General features: G+C 37.5%; 3 protein-coding genes across 3 annotated transcripts; 2 read left to right on the top strand and 1 right to left on the bottom strand.

Moving 5' to 3' along the window:
* Nucleotides 1-3818: 3818 nt before the first annotated feature.
* On the bottom strand, nt 3819-9548 carry LOC121798499 (inner membrane protein PPF-1, chloroplastic-like). Its single transcript, XM_042197536.1, has 11 exons — nt 8910-9548; nt 8292-8402; nt 8050-8124; nt 7532-7592; nt 7225-7298; nt 6995-7099; nt 5983-6090; nt 5248-5351; nt 4931-5134; nt 4542-4848; nt 3819-4198 (listed from the first exon to the last, which is right to left on the bottom strand). Exons 1-11 carry the CDS (start codon nt 9258-9260, stop codon nt 4193-4195), a joined length of 1506 nt encoding a protein of 501 aa, XP_042053470.1. The 5' UTR covers nt 9261-9548; the 3' UTR covers nt 3819-4192.
* Nucleotides 9549-11741: 2193 nt separating this feature from the next.
* Nucleotides 11742-12164, top strand: LOC121800631. Its single transcript, XM_042200159.1, has one exon. The coding sequence runs from the start codon at nt 11742-11744 to the stop codon at nt 12162-12164; it is 423 nt and encodes a 140-aa protein (XP_042056093.1).
* Nucleotides 12165-17326: 5162 nt separating this feature from the next.
* LOC121800630 lies at nt 17327-17680 on the top strand. Its single transcript, XM_042200157.1, has one exon. It carries the CDS (start codon nt 17327-17329, stop codon nt 17678-17680), a length of 354 nt encoding a protein of 117 aa, XP_042056091.1.
* Nucleotides 17681-17696: the final 16 nt, after the last annotated feature.

Below are 17696 nucleotides of genomic sequence, written 5' to 3'. Positions count from 1 at the left end.
AATTTACACACTCTTACTCGACACATTTTGGTAGGATATGATTCATTGGCAAGTTTTGTGGGCCCTATAAAACGACTCAACTTACACATCCATTTTACATCTCAATTCCCCTTTGCATATATATGAAAAAATGTCGAGATATAAACAAATCTGTTTCATTAGTTTTAGTTTAGCCCATATATTCATACAAATAATTCTAGTGTTTTAAGCTATCAAGAGACCTTAATCATATTGTACAGTGCTCACATACATATTACGCTTCACCGACACAGTACAATTTTTTTTTTTGGACAAAATTTGTAATGAGTCGAATGGAATTATTCGAAACAATGATTGGACCGCCAATCAAAGTTATTGTCAGGAGAATTTTTATATACAAATAATATACTTAGTTAGAATGAGTTTAATAATTCGGAATTCATGTTATTTTATAATAATTGATTTGTCGATAGGAAAGAATTAAATCATGTGAGTTCCGACGCCATAGATGCCCACAAGTCATAACACAATGTGAATTTCGTACACATCGACATGTAGACAAATTCAACACATAAATATATGGCTACTATGTGACCGACAAATCTGAGCCACTACAGAGAAGAAAATGTTTTTTCATTATTAACATACTACTAATATTTTGATTCGCTCAATTCCTCTTTACAACAATGCTATACTTTCAATGATTTCAATGCCTTCTCTCTCATAAAGATACATGAAGGGGGATCAAATCAAAGGACAATTTTTCCCTAAATAGGACAAATTTTAGTACTTCATTTTATTAGAAATGAGCCACTCACCACTTTTAAGGAAAAGTTATCCATACTTTTATAAATAAGTTAGGATCATCACCAGGCCGATGTGGGATAAGATATTAAGAATTTTAACACGCCCCCTCATATGTGACACATCAGACTTTCATCACGTGGGTAGGCAAGAGAAGAGATAAATAGATATAATACATCATCGACTTGAGCCGGCTCTGAGACCATATTAGAAATGAGTCACTCACCCCTTAAAAAGCCTTATAAGGGGGATTATCCATACTTTTATAGATGAGCTAGCATTATCACCAAACCGATGTGGGACAAGATATTAAAAATTTTAACACATTTGACAAGGAAAATTTTCATCATTACCTCAAGTGCACGAATTGTATAGCCACATCATGGTTAATTGTTTTGTTCTTAATCCTATGTTAATTAGCTTTAACTGTCTGGTTACAATATAGTTGATCATATATTAATCGTCAATATATAGGCCTTAGGTTTATATTTCTACATTGGAAGAATGGTAGAATAACATAGTAATGTGTATTTTTTGGGCAATAACATACTAGTACTATGTACTACTAGCATTTTGTAAAGTCGACAGAAACACAAATGAACTTATTAGAGGTTTAGTTATTAGTGATTACGATCGAAAAGAAGTACACAAACACAATAATGTGTTGTTTTTATATCGGGAACCTGAAATTAAGTCACAAAAAGGTTATATGTGAACGTCAGAAATTAGTACTCCCTCCGTTCCAAGACATTTCATTTTGAGCACTCGTTTTGAAAAAATGATAATAAATGATTAAAGTAGCGAAAGAGTAAAGTAAAATAGAAAATAGTGCAGAAAATGTATTATCTACCTTATTATCTATTTTACTTTATTTACTATTTCTCTACTTTAACTATTATTTTTTTAAAACGAGTGCTCAAAATGAAATGTCTTTATTACTATGGAACGGAAGGAGTACTATATTAAAGGATTGATTATGGATGTTCAATTTCCATTCATAATTTAATTAAACTATAATCAGGGTAACCGCACATGGGATACTAGCTTAATTTCAGCATTAAGTTAATTAAAAGAAGTGCAATAGTACTATATAACCGTACATGTACATCGCAATAATAATAATAATAATAATAATAATAATAATAATAATAATAATAATAATTATTATTATTATTATTATTATTATTGGGAGATAATCCCTACTAGAATAATGAATGGTGAAACCATGTAAGTTTGATTTTCGTTAACAGTCAGATGTCCGCAAATGCAGCCGACATGATGACGTGGCAGGGTGTGCTGGGCCCTTGTACACGTTAATTTGCACGTGACTTGCTTTGTTTTCCCTTCCTAATTCTTCCCATTTTGCCCTCCAAATTATTGTCTCGGTAGCCCTATCCATTTATTTTAACCGATTATAGAGTCAACATAATGAGTTCTCCATTTTTCATTTCTCGAGCCCAAACTCAGTCCACAAGAAAATATCATGCATAATTTTGCTTAGGGCAACTGATCAATTTTTTTATCTGAGAATGTCTGCTAATAACCTACCAATTAGAAATATTATTTCATTTTTTAGAATAAAATATCTTACAAATATCATAATACTGGCGTAACAACTAAAAATAAACGTTGATTATCCAAATTTGCACATCGATTACGCATATATTTTGGGATAAACACACCAAAGGGACAAAATCCGCCTTTTACATGTGTGCTCAACAACAAATGACAATAATTTAGTAGTCGGGGATTAATTGTATTGTAGGTAAATAGTATTTCCTCTATCCGCGATTAGGAGTCTAGGTTGAGTTCGGAATATGAGACTCATTTTTATGTATATTTTTTTATAATAAAATGTGAATGGAATATGAAGCCTACTTATTATTTATAGTAAAATTGAATTGAGACTTCTAATTGTGGATAGAGTTTTATATAGAGTATCAATTACATCCAACGCTACCAGAAAATCTAAATCTAAATCGAAAGCGAGAATGGAGAAGCCTCAAAATCAGGGAATCCTAAACTCAAAAGTGGGGAACGAGGCTGAATAAATATGACAACCATGAAAGATAGATTTATTAATATTTCCTTTAATTGTAAGAAGCGTATAAAGAACAAATCAGACTAAATTCGACCATCTTCATAACAAGTATTCGAATTATAGTATTTTTGCAACTCTAGTATCCTTCGGAACCAACTGCTACCCCCGCGGGCATACTCGAATTATAGTATTACAACATGGAAATGTTGATATTGACTAAATATTAGCGATGCTTACCAAAAATGTAAACGACGTATTGATTCTTATAAAGAAAAATTAGATTATACCAAATTGATGTAACGCACGCGGCCAAGAAACATAATCTAGAGGGTTATGACTTGAAAGCTCAATCATGAGACAATATCCACTAAACCAATTGGAATCCTTATCACAATATGCATACATCTCATGTGCAAAAAGATTGGAAAAAGAGTTGCCATTAAATATTTACCGAGTAGGCCATGATGTTTATTTATCCCCACTTTTCAATTTCATATTCAAAATACTACATGCCAAAATTCTACAATGATTATCTCTTATACTTTATTTCATGAATTACGATTTATATAAATGAATTACTACTACAATTTGAACGTGTCTTTTAACATAAATATGTCAATAACAAAAGCTAGCTTAAGCGACGCCTTTTTTTTGCTATCTAATATTTTAAACAATAAAATGTAACTGTAATTATGTCTGTTTCATGACATTTCCAAAAAAGAAAATCAACATTCGAATTTGTAATTGTAATTATGTATGTTTAGAATTTTTTTGTTAAAACGGCAAGAGCTCCAAGTATAGTCTTTCCACAATTGTACGTGAACCAAATTAAACTTAACCTAAAAAAATAAGTTTGACAAACAATTCATTATTCATGCATGCATTATTAGCCCTTTGTTAAAATGAAATGTTCGCCGATGGGCACAATAAATTTCAAAATATTAAATATAATTTATTCCAATATTTTCAAGAAATGAAGACAGTAACCATAAAATAACAAAAAAAATCTGCAGCATGTGAACTAGTTAAAATTTTCAATAGAAGAATACAGAAATGCTGCTATATATGAGCTGTGTCAAAGATGGGTTGCAAAAAACATTTAATGAAAGAACTTCCCAGCTCACTGAAATGGGGGCATAATTGACCCAACTTCTATTGCATGGATGCTACAAAAGTAACTAGCTCTCTCTCTCTCTCTCTCGGCTGTATATCATTCTCACCTCTAATATGATTTACATCATTTCAATGTTGATAGCCAAAGCTCATGCATTCTCACCTCTATCTGCACAAGCTGAATTGTTGCCGTCAAGCTACCTATTTTCTTCTCGAACATATCTCTGTGTTTCCAAATGCAGCGTAGCAAGGAACTTAATCCTGGATAGCCGAAACATGAAACAGAAAATCACAGTGTGAAGGACACTGCTAAACATGAACGTGTAGATAGCGCACCAAGGCCTTTACCAAATCATAGCAAAAGAGTATACCAATAAGATATACTTTTCGATCATGAACAGGGGAAATGACTAAATATTCTTGAAGTTTAGCTAAAAGCCTTTACCAAAAAGCCATAGTATTGCACGTTCTCATTCTTATTCAGATAAATAATCGATTAAAATAGACCTGATGAAAGCGCTACATGCAAATATAAACATGCAGTGGTGCAAAGTCAACCTGAAAGTAAAAGCAAGATGTTCAAATAAAAACAGAAATTAAGTACCTTCTCAATGTTTTTGTCCATATGCAGATTACTTCTTTCATTCTTGCGATCATCTAAAATACCAGGATTTTCTTCCCTAACAGCAGATGACTTCTCATCATCCTTCGATTCTGACTTGACATTATTACCATTCACAGAAATGCCATCTATGTTAGAAGAACTAGCCTCCTCCTCAAGTGAAGTGATTTCTTTATTTACTTTGCCATTTGTATTCTGAAGTCCGTTAGCTGCTGCTTCTTCAGCCTTCCTGATCTCTTCCTCTCTTTGCCTTTTTTTCCGAGCTTCTTGCTCCTTTAATTGTTTAAACCTGGAAATTTTGAATAGAATAAACAAAAATGTGATTCAAATAAAGCAAAAAAGCCGACATTAAAAAAAAACATCTGCTTAACCTTTCACCCGGACGAAGCCCTTCTGGACTTCGTTTCTCTTCTTTCTCAACGACCTTTTTGGCTGGTGGTGCCACAGAGATGGAATTTAGTGTATGAATTGGCTTTTTCTCTATACTGTCATCAATAATTGGCTTAGGACTTTTTGCGCCACCCAATTTACGCAGCCATACCTGCTGCCCCGTACTCAGGATGTTGTTTGTAAGCCTGCATCAGATACCAGCAAACAACCATAAATGATGAGAGGAAACTACAATGGGTGGGAAAAGAATAGAGGAAATTATTCAATAGGACAAGTAGCACAATATTGAACAGCTTACCAGTAAAGGCTTAAACCAGAAGGAACTGAGAGGGCAAAATATCCAATCATCAATGGTAGCAACTTTGTTATGGCTTGAGAACTCTTGACATTCGGATCATTACTCTGGCAATGGTCAAATTAAAGCTCAGTTAGAATTTTAACTGACTATATAGTTATCAGAAAATTGAAATGATTACTTTTGTACTATCAAATAAGAGAAATGGGGCTTAGTTGACTGCTAGTTGAAGTAAAATTTAGCACAAATTTCTATCCGAGAATGTCCCTCCTTCTCCATCACAAGAATAACTTTAGGATCAGAAGTGGAGTTTCAAGTAAGCAAGAAGATGAACTATAGTGCAAAGAAAACTCAGGGTGAATATTTTTATCACATTTTAGTAGTCCTCACATCTTGTTTTAGTGGTACCCACGTCTTTTATCTCATGTTCTCTAAGATGGAAAGCATAGGAAAAAGGGGGGAAATATTATCACAGCAACACCCCATCTGGTGTGTGAAGGATGCAAAAGGGGCTGCTAGGAAATATTTTCTATCATGCCCGGGAAAACTATATTATGCTACAGACAAGTGAAAAGAGAGAAAAAATCTAAAACATATGTTCTCCACCATTTTCCCATCAAAGAGAACACACAGTTAAGGATATGCAAACACATAACTAAAGATATACCGCAACCTTTTACTTCCAGTTTAACAAAAGGTCAAAAGCTCATCATATATATATGGCAGGCAATGGCAAACCTGTGGGGGTTGCATGATCTGTACAGAGATATATTGAGAGACAACCAGAAGAACAGGCAAGACAAGATATGCCAAAGTATCTGACCACCCAAGGGGAGGATGACCATCCTGAGTTAGAGAAAAAAAAATAAGAACCAGAAGGGTACTAAATCATGTTCATAGACAAATTAAATATGACATCGGCACATACTTAGCATAAGATCAGAAAAGATTTTTTTAATAGGATTGGCTTGCATAATATTATATCCATAGCACAAAAACTTAACATAAAGAATACAAGTGTTGTAGAATATCTTTTGCATCTAGGTTTTTCTTCTATATCTATTGTTCTTTTAGGAATAAATTTAACCTTGTAGTAACACAGCTTTCTTCTGCCTATTTATATGGGAAACTCTCTAGAGTCAATAATACTAAAATTTATTATTTTCTTCCTATATGTCTCTATAGTCAACCGCTTCACAGTAAGAATATGAGGATGTTAGCCTAATCTTATTTTCGACAACTCACAAGATGTAATGCCTCAATAGCCTAGAATTGTCAAAGTGTTCAGATAATTGAGCTTATAAGCTAGATAAAAAATTGTAAATCAGAGAGTGAATATCTTAGTTAGATGAGATTAGAAAGGTATATATTGGAAATAAATAAAAAACTCATAGTATGATTAGTTTTGTGAAGTAACTGTTGCTTATAACATCTTAAAAAATAATATAGGGTTGAGGAAATTATTTATTATGGAGTTTGTAAGTTGCTCGAGCTTATTTTCATAAGTAAGAAGCTGTTTGAGAGCTTATTTTGCCAAACACTTCTCAATAGCTTATACGCCAGTAAAACACTCTCTCTGTGCCTACACATTCAAATTTAATGCTCTAATTGGACATGTTGATATTATTATCGATTAAATTTTCATGCAAATGGTATTAACCATATTAACCTAATACAATAACAGGTGCAGAACTTCAGATACCAAAATAATGCACATTTGATCAAGTAAGGAGGACAATGATAGTCTTACAATGAAGGGGAAAAGCCAAGTGGTACCACTACCAGTTTGCCTAGCAGCAACAGTTGTCGGACCAGATAGTGAGGGTATCCAGAAGAAGCCTTCCGTTAATAATCCCTTGATAATAAAGTTGGAAGTCCAATTAAAATAAGGCTTCAGCATTGTACGTAGAAGTCATACTTATTCCTTAAAAGGGGGAAAAGAAACTAAAGGGTGAAGCACAAGATGGTGGGGGAGTTTACCTCATCGGCTACATTAGAAAGAGCTCTGTAAAGCCCAATCCATATAGGAATAGTGGCAAGTGTAGGAAGACATCCTGGAACAAATAGAAACAGAGGAAAAAATCACGACTTCGATTGTGTATAAGGAACAACAGAAAGCATATGAATTCAAGATTAATGCTAAGCAAATATATATTTTGCTCCACTGGTGGGCATATATATGATAAGAGCAAATCCTCTACAACAATTGATATGAATGTTCTCCATTTTACTTTTGTGTTATTTTAATGATCAATTAACAGAAGGGGCTTCACAATCGGTTTATTACCTGCCAATGGGTTTATACCAGCTAGTTTGTACAACCGAGCAGTTTCGAGTTGAATCCTCTCCTGCAAAGACAGTTACATATAAGAAACACAGAGCGAATGTGAAAAGGGTTCATATCCTGATTATCCTGCATCCCCCTTGATTTCCAAGAGGGCCTCATGCTGCCAAATAACTACCACCTCCGTCCCACTCTAACCGACACATTTTCCTTTTTGGGATGTCTAACACTAAATGACACATTTCTACATATAGAAACATCACTCTCTCTACTTTTTCCCCCTCTCTTACTTTATTTTCTCCACTTTACTCACAAAACAACACTACATAAAATTCCATGCCGAATTAGAAATGCTCCTCTTAGAGTGGGACGGAGGGAGCAATTGTTTTCCAAACAATCCCAGACAGTTGATGTCAAAGAAAGTGAGAAGGAAAGTTATATGATCATCCAAAAATCAGAAGAAATCTGAGCCCATTTATATGAATAGAAAATCAACAATCCTAAAGGGACAAAAGAGTAACCTGATCACCAGCATATCGTTCCTGAATAGCTTTTATTTGAGGTGCCAAAGACTGCATGGACATGGCTGATTCCACCTACACATCACATTTGAATACACCTATTTCAATAAGCTAAACAGAACAGTCCAACTTTATGCATATCTAAGTTGAACAAGTATCTATTCTTGGAAAAAATAAATAATAAAACAAGAAGAATATTTTAGGAGAACTTGTACTAAAACCATGAGAGGACAAAAAATAACCTGTTTCTTTGTCAAAGGAAAAGTAGCAGCCTTAACGAGTATCGTCAGTAAAATGATAGCAAAACCATAAGCATAGGGAACATGCAGAGTGGAAAGCCCATCTTTAAGAACCTGAAAAGAGTAACAACGTTTCATTATAGAAATAAATATAATCATGCTGAAACATTTAAAACTTTTTGTTACACAATTGTACCACAAATATTATGTTTGAAACAAGAAATACAGTATGTCTCAACACATGATGGCGAAGAAGGAAATAAGCTTGTCTGCCATTTAAACCTTATTTATAAATAACACACTTCACAGAGTGGAAAAAGTGCAAACACTTGAATAATAAAAAGTTTTTGCAGAAAAAAAGGTGCAAACAATTGCATAAAACAAGATAAACATAGGCAAGAAAATCAAGAATTCCACAACTCAGCATAATTCATTTCATAATCCATCAAAAGGTTTTTTTTTTATCTATGTGATTCACAATAACTCAACAGTCCCAATCTTCATGATTCCAACAAACTTCTCCTCAACCTCAACTATCCCAGAACTCATGTCCAAACCTTTCAAAAAACACAAAAGAAAACTTGTTGGCTTGGATTCACAAGGATAATATTTATAGCCAACCTTCAAAACAACTTCCATGGCATTCGTAATCCCTGAAAGCCAATCACTATTCTGCTTGGTTGTACTAACTGCGTCGGAAGAACTCACAGCAGCATCAGCAACTGTGTATAGAAGCCCTTCAACTCTACCAAACAAATCCTTGATTAAGAACTCAGCATTTTCGGGGTCAGGGAATGGAACCTGGCCCAAACCGCAACGGACGGTCCCGAAATTGCGGCCCCTAGGTGAGGGTTTCTGAAACTTAAAATTGCTGAAATGGGCACTACCGGAAACAGGGGTTAGATCCCTCGTCCGGCCTAAAAACGGAGACAATAACAAATTCTGTGCGGTTGAATGAAGAAAACTCGACATCGTCAAATTTGAGTTGCTGGCATCAACAAATGGCAAAGAATTGGATAAAAGGAAGAGGAAAAGGAGGAATAGTTTGTAACTCTGTCTGTATATATACACAAATGGAAGTTGGGGGATATGAGATTGTGTTGTTGGAGTTTATGATAGAGAAGTATGGAGCTGAAGAAAAGGAGGGAGAGTTTTCTTTAAGAAATATCTGTTGCCCAAATCATGTTTGACGAAATGGCTAATAGAATCCCGCAGGTTTTGAAATCGCCGGCAAATTGAACACGTTTATAAGGCGAGCCACGCAAACAGTTAAAATAATTGCAGTTATATAAATAATGTTCTGTAATTTCTACCGATTAAATGGTTTTTGTTATAACAATTGAATTTATTTGTACATCTTTTATGTTTAGGGAGTACTCCTCCTACTATCTTTATTTAAGTTTTTAAACAGATGAGAAACTGTAATTTGTGTGCCTCATATATCAATGATGGGAATTTGACTCCTAAGGTCGGCCACTCCCTTAAATCCAACTCAATAATGTGCACTATTTTAATATTTTACTACTAATTTCCTCCTTTCTCTCAAATGGCTGCACATTTACTTACGTTCATTTGGATTTAGTGCAATTGCCACAATCAAGATCACTAACCTTAACTTACCCCATGCCAAAAAAATAGTGAAATATTGGGTGTTTTAGATTGTAATTTGATGTTCATTTATCATACTTGCATCAATAGATTCGAGTCAATTAGGTAACCCCAAATACCATTTACAATTTCTTTTGCGACTGTTCTATACAATGGCAAACAACTAGATTTGACACGGCTAAGGAAAGTAGTCAAAATACTTGCTAGTTTTCATCGTTTTATGTTGTCTTAAACACATTTACTTTTCCTTAGTAGTAGCACCACTTTTTTTTTTAGAGTTAATTTTTTTAATCCATTTATCACAAAAGCAGTTGTATATGAAATGGGGTAATATTGAACCTCTCAGACAAATGAAGTATTGGACTATGAACTCAATAAGTAAAGAATGCTTTTGGGCTCTTATTATATTATAGCAATCAATCTTAAAGAATGTTATAAACTATGCATATCCAGTTAAAAAGTCCTATTATTATAGCAATCAATCTTGTTTCACGTGACATTTAACATTGCAAAAACATGGTGCACAAGGCATTTAATTTTCCAATAATGTGGTGTTGGGAATTTAATTTAGTAGAAATGAGAGAGTAACAAATGGAGTACTTTTTAGAGTAGTAGTAGTATTTGTTTATGGAGATACATGGGCCAACTTGACTGCCATTCCTATTTCAAATGAACTAGTTTTTATAGTTACAAAAGTATACTAGGTAGTATTATCAAAATGGCCCATATACTAACGTAGCCCATCAAATTTTCCATGTACCACAACAAAGGATCAATTTTTAAAACTAAATGTTTTGGTTATCAAAAATGGGAAGATGGCTCACTATATTTCTTTTTTATTAAATCGTTAATTAAAATCAAATTTCCAAGACTGTATGTGAAGACAATTGAGCTCTATAAGATTAAATTAAATAAGAGAGGCGGCGAGATCACCAATTCAATTAATTAGTTAAATCAAAATTTAATTTAATTAATTTATAAAAGTAAATAGATTATTAATATTTTTATTTTCAATGTAATTAATAATATACTACTCCGTAATAATTAATGGTTGATTGCTGAGTACAGCTGCACATGAGTTATTGACTTATTTTGCCTTAAAATTGAAATAAATATAAGTGATTTCAGTTTAACTAGATTTTGAATCTTTTGCAAAAATAAAAACATGCCCGATTAACTTATTTGTAGGTGGTCAAGATAATTTAAAGTACTTACATAACGGAGTATATTTTAGTTGCTGATACAAAACTTGAAAATGAGAGGCATATTTTATGATAGTTAAATTTATTTGTTGTAATATACTACTAAACTTATATGCACATCCATTCATAACGACCACAAATTATAATGTTTCTAATCAGGTTCCCCTACCATCAATTAATTAATAGTATAACACTTATTTAAGGTCTATAATAATATACTTTCCATTGCTTTTAACATACATCTATATATGAGTCTACATAACCACAAAGCCAAAGCTAATTAATCAAGCAATAAAGCTAATTAAATAAATAAGTGAGATCGTTGAATGAAGAAAAAACATTATTGAATTGAAGAGAAATAATTTGTTAAGAGTAGAAACAATTAATGTAATTAAATTGAACACAATCAAAGATCAAATATATATTGATTAATTAAGAATATTAAAATCAATTGATACATATAGTAGGAGTAGTTTATACTTTATAGAAAGCGTGTTTATACTAGATGAAGCTAAAAAACATTGATATAAGCGCCTAATTAAGCAGTCACACATGTAGAGCATGCACTAAAGACTCTCCACACATTCGCATTATATGTCACATGCAAGTATAAACAAGGCATGCAAAAGCAAAATTGAAGAAAATGAAATCCAAATATCTGATGATATTGGTCACCTTTTTCAGCCTCTCCATCCCTTGCCTCTTCCTACTGCTCACCACCACCGCATCACCGCCTCCCTTCTCCACCCCGGACCTGAGGATCCGACCCGGATACACCTCCTACGAGTCCTACATCCAGCGCCAGCTCAACAAAACCCTCAACCCGAAGCTCCGCAAGATATGGACCACCCGCGACTGGGACCGCAAGATCCAGGTCTTCGCCGCAATCTTCGACGATCTGAAGCGGCGCGGCCTCCTCTCCAACTCCTCCAGAGCCCTCTGCGTCGGGGCCAGGATGGGCCAGGAGGTGGAGGCGCTGAGGCGGGTCGGGGTGTCCGATTCGGTGGGTGTGGATCTGGTGCCATCTCCGCCGCTCGTGGTGCGGGGGGATTTTGAAGAAAGATAGGAAGAAAGAAGTTTTATTTACTTAATTGTTTGAGAGTACATGGAGGATACATTATATAGGACTCTAGATATAAATGTTCTAGGAACTATACTTATTGGAACCCTCCATAATAAATGTTATACACTTCCAACATGTTGGGACTCCACATCCTCTTTGGAACACTTCAATTTAGCTTTCCAACACTCCCCCTCAAGTTAAGTGATGGGATTTCCAACACTCAACTTGTCAAGTGCTTCTCGGAACGACTTCGAATTCACTGCCTTAGTCAATATGTCAGCCAATTGATCTTCGGACTTAACAAACGGTAACTCGACAATTTTGGCTTCAATGTTATCCTTTATAAAATGTCGATCCACCTCCACATGTTTAGTCCTATCATGTTGAACCGGGTTTTCTGAGATGCTAATCGCAGCTTTATTATCACAGAACAACTTACAAGGTTGTGATGAATGAAGACCAAGTTCAGCCATGAGTCTTTTTAACCATAATATCTCGGTGAGGCCACTCTTTATGCCTCGGAACTCTGCTTCTGCACTTGATAACGCAACCACCTTCTGTTTCTTGCTTCTCCAAGTGACAAGGTTTCCTCCTACAAAAGTGAAGTACCCGGCGGTTGACTTTCTATCATTCGGGTTTCCTGCCCAATCTGCATCAGTGAACCCATGTACTTCCAAGTGACCATGTTTTTCAAACAGCACCCCATGGTCTGCCGTTCCTTTCAAGTATCGAACGATCCTTATGGCAGCTTCCCAATGATCTTCCTGCGGTGAGTGCATAAACTGGCTGACGACACCTACTGCATATGCTATATCTGGTCGAGTATGTGAAAGGTAGATGAGTTTTCCTACCAATCTCTGATATCTCCCCCTGTCGGTGAGCTTTCCTCCTTCACGTATTTGTAATCCATGATTCTGTATTATTGGAGTGTCGGCAGGTCTGCAATCTATCATTCCCACTTCTGCAAGCAAGTCAAGCACATACTTCTTTTGGTTTATGAAGATTCCCCGGTTTGATCTCAAGACTTCAATGCCCAAGAAGTATTTGAGGAGGCCTAGGTCTTTCATCTCGAACTCTGTGAACAAGTTCTTTTTCAATTCACCTATTTCCTCTTCATCGTCTCCTGTGATAATCATGTCGTCGACATAGATGATGAGACACGTGATCTTTCCTCCCCTTTTTTTGAGAAATAATGTATGATCTGAGTTACTCTGCTGGTACCCATATTTCTTCATTACTTCGGTGAACCTGCCGAACCAGGCTCTTGGGGACTGTTTCAGCCCATATAACGTTCTTTTCAGCTTGCACACTTCTCCAGTCATAAATTCGTTAGTGAACCCTGGGGGAGGAACCATAAACACGGGCTTTGGTAGTTCACCGTGTAGAAATGCGTTCGTGACATCGAACTGATGGAGAGGCCAGTCTCTGTTTGCTGCAATCGAGAATAATACTCGTACGGTGTTGATTTTTGCTACTGGGGAGAAAGTCTCGGAATAATCGACTCCATACGTTTGAGTATATCCCTTTGCTACTAGTCGGGCCTTATATCGTTCGATTGACCCGTCTGGCCTTCTTTTGATAGTGAACACCCATCTACATCCCACAGCCTTCACTCCTTCTGGCAATTTTTCTTTCACCCAAGTATCATTCCTCATCAAGGCTTTCATCTCGGTAAGCATAGCTTCTCTCCAGTGTTTGTACTTCATTGCTTCTTCAGCAGTCTGCGGGATCTCCTGTTCTTCATATAATGCAGCCTCAAATGCTCGGGCCATTTTCGTCAGATTGCCTTGAACAAAGTTTGCCACTCCATATCTGCTTTTCTTTCCAATCCTCTCCGGAGAGTATCTCTTCGGAGGAATTCCTCGAGTACTTCGTGGAGGGAGAACATACCTCCCGGTATCACTGTCTACAGTATTATCCTCGGTTTCTGCATTGTTAGTATTAACTGTAGAACTTTCCTCAGAGACTGGTTCCGGACATACCTCGGATATTGGTGAAGGAGAGTCAGATGGGCGCGGTTGAGGAGACTCTGGAGGGGCCTGCTCGGCGACAGTGACAACTGTCTCGGGTGGATCCTCAATCGAGTGGCTTGGAAGTGGCACAAACCAACTTAGACAGTCCCCATAATTACTTTCGGATGTCTCCCCCTGACTGTTAAGGTGGTGTTTATAGAAGAACTCGGTTTCAAGGAAGTCACAGTTTATGGTGGTGATGATTTTCCTAGTGTTTGGATCGTAGCATCTATACCCTTTTTGGTTGACCCCATATCCCACGAAGACACATTTGGTTGCGCAAGGGGAAAATTTGGTTCTTTCATGTTTAGGGATATGAATATAGACAGTGCATCCAAAGACTTTTGGTGGCATGCTAAGGGATTCTGGTATTTGGGCTTGTTGGGAAAGGATGTCAAGGGGGGTTTTGGTTTTTAGAATTTTGGTGGGTAGTCTGTTTATGAGGTAGATAGAGGTTGCAACGGCTTCTGGCCAAAGGAATTTTGGGACGTTGGACTCAATCATAAGGGCACGGGTCATTTCCAGAATGGTTCGGTTTTTTCTCTCAGCTACCCCATTTTGTTCGGGCGTATAAGCACAGGATGTTTGGTGGAGGAGACCTTGTTTATGAAAGAAATTGGACATAGCGGTGTTAACAAATTCCCTCCCGTTATCTGAACGAAGAATTTTTATGGTTTTGTGGAACTGGGTGTGTATCATATGGAAAAAAAGAATGAATTTGTCAATTACTTCTGACTTATGTTTCAAGAAATAGATCCAAGTCATTCTCGTGCAATCATCAATGAATGTCACAAAATATCTAAATCCACTACCCCCAATAACAGGTGCCGGCCCCCACACATCAGCATGCACTAAATCAAACATGGATTTCATACGAGTATCTGAAGGTTTAAACCTCTGTCTGTGGCTTTTGGCCAAAACACAAGTTTCACAAGAAAAATCTTTAGGTAAAGAAAAATTTGGGAACAAAAGTTTAAAGTAACCATGAGACGGGTGTCCTAGTCTTCTGTGCCACAGCCAAGCCTCCTCTTTCGTGGACCCGTGAGCCAGCATCGCACTGCCATGTTGAGCTACCCCATCCACGTAGTAGAGTCCTCGATCCTCAGTGCCACGCCCAATGATCCTCCTCGTCCGAATATCCTGTAAGATGCAGAAAGTTAGATGCATTAGCAGTGTACAATTTAATTCCCTTGTTACGTGGCTTACTGACATTAGCCGCTGAGACAGGCTAGGGACAAACAGACAGTTTGATAATCGAAGAGTAGGGGAAATTCTTATGGTTCCTGCCCCTGCTACAGTAATGAATTCCCCATTGGCAGTTCTAATGTAAGTTTTAGTAACCTCTTTAAAATTACTAAAATCAGATCTTTCTGGTGTCATAGTGTCTGTGGCGCCACAATCAAAAATCCATCCCTTCCTATCAACATTTTTTGTATTTTTTACAGATAAAGCAGCGGAAAATTTCATCAACGGTGTAAACCGATTATGTGTGGAGATATGGCTAATTGGGGGGCGTAAGTCGGACTTTCTAGGGAATTTGGGGTTGGTTTCGCAAATATCCAGATCTGGGGGGTCACATTTGGGATTATCAATAAGTGACGGACTAAATTGCATGACTTTCATATTCTGGGGATTAAAATGCAATAAAGAGATAGATCTAGGGTTTGATCCTTGACCAAACCCGATACCTCCTATTGCTGCGCCTCCATTCCATTTCTGTCTCTCGATCTGAGTTTCCGTTCTCTCGACGAAATTTCCAACCCGAACTCCGCCGCCACTGCTGCCACCGCCATTATCACCGGGGTATTTTGGGGTACCTGGATTCGGTCCTCCCTTTGGTCCTTCTCTGGGTTGATTTTGGGGATTCCCCTGCCTTGTTTCGCCGATTCCGACGGCAGCGAACTTCGTTTGTGCTCGTGCCCTCTGTTTATCGTCCCACCATTCGGGGAATCCCACACGGAGGAAGCAGGTATCTCTCGTGTGTTTGTTTTTTCCCGCAATGTGAACACCATAGCTTGGTTTTGTCGATTCTTCCTCCGTCTTGGTGATTGGCTCTGGTGGGTGGCGGTCGCGGTGGTCCTCGATTGATTGGCCGGTCTCTCTGTGCTCCGTACCCGTAGCCGATCTCCCCCGATGATGTATCGGCGCTTCCAACGCCAGAAACTTCGGTAGGTGTCGAGGATGCCGGTGGCATGATCTTCAATCGAGCCGCCTCCCTCTGGACCCTTCCGTAAGCTTCTTCGACTGAGGGGTAAGGTTCCTCTTTGAGGATATCCCTTCGAATTGTATCATACTCAGGGTTAAGTCCAGTGAGAAACTTGAATAGCCTCAGGGTGTTTGAGAACTCTCGGAACTGCTTGACCCCCTTGTCGCAACAATCCACCGGTTGTTTTCGACACCTATCTACATTGATCCACAGTCCGTGGATTCGTCTGTAGTAGGTTTCGAGATCCAGACTTCCTTGGCGGAGTGCGATGGCTTTATCCTCTAGATCGTATATAAGATACGGATCTTTCTTGCCTTCGAACGTTACAGCGAGATTGTCCCAGATTGCCTTTGCGGTTTGGTGGTGAGCAAAGTCTGCAATTATGTCATTTTCGACGTTGTCGATGATCCACGAAAACACCACGAGATCAGTCTCCTCCCATTCGGCATACCCGGGGTTCTCTGGTTCTGGCGGTGGATCTTTGATGTGGGAATACCCTCCTCGGCTTCCTATCGCGACTTTCATTAGTCGGGCCCATAAAGGATAGTTCTTCCCATTTAGTTTGAATGCAACAGTGACGTGCTTGCTTGTTTTCATCTTGGATGGTTTGATTGTGGATTTATTTTCTCCTTCGGAATCTGATCCTGACATGTTTTATGTGTAGGGATTTTTGGGCAGCCTCTTGGCCGTGATTGGTATGGTATTTGGCTTGGGATCGGTTTCAGCCTCTTGGCCGAGATTGGTATGGTTTCTTGGCTATGATGAATCTTTTCTGAGCCAGATTTTACTCTGCTTTGATACCATGAAGAAAGATAGGAAGAAAGAAGTTTTATTTACTTAATTGTTTGAGAGTACATGGAGGATACATTATATAGGACTCTAGATATAAATGTTCTAGGAACTATACTTATTGGAACCCTCCATAATAAATGTTATACACTTCCAACATGTTGGGACTCCACATCCTCTTTGGAACACTTCAATTTAGCTTTCCAACAGATTTCCATCGCCAGCCCTTCGATGACGGGAGTTTCGACTTCGAATTCTCGAACGTGTTCGATCACGCGCTCTATCCGGATAAGTTCGTGGGGGAGATCGAACGGACGCTGAGGCCGGGAGGGGTGTGCGTGCTCCACGTGGCGCTTAGGCGACGCTCGGATAAGTACTCGGCCAATGATTTGTTTAGCGCCGAGCCGCTCAAGAAGCTGTTTAACAAGTCCCGTTTGCTTCGCCTTCGTACGGTTGATGCCTTTGGGTTGGATACTGAGCTTGTTTTTAGAAAAACTATAACACCACTCTGATTTCTCTATCTTTCAT

This window comes from Salvia splendens, chromosome 4 (assembly GCF_004379255.2).
Source record: "Salvia splendens isolate huo1 chromosome 4, SspV2, whole genome shotgun sequence".
NCBI classification, from domain to species: Eukaryota; Viridiplantae; Streptophyta; class Magnoliopsida; order Lamiales; family Lamiaceae; genus Salvia; species Salvia splendens.
This window is presented reverse-complemented; position numbering and strand designations above follow the sequence as displayed.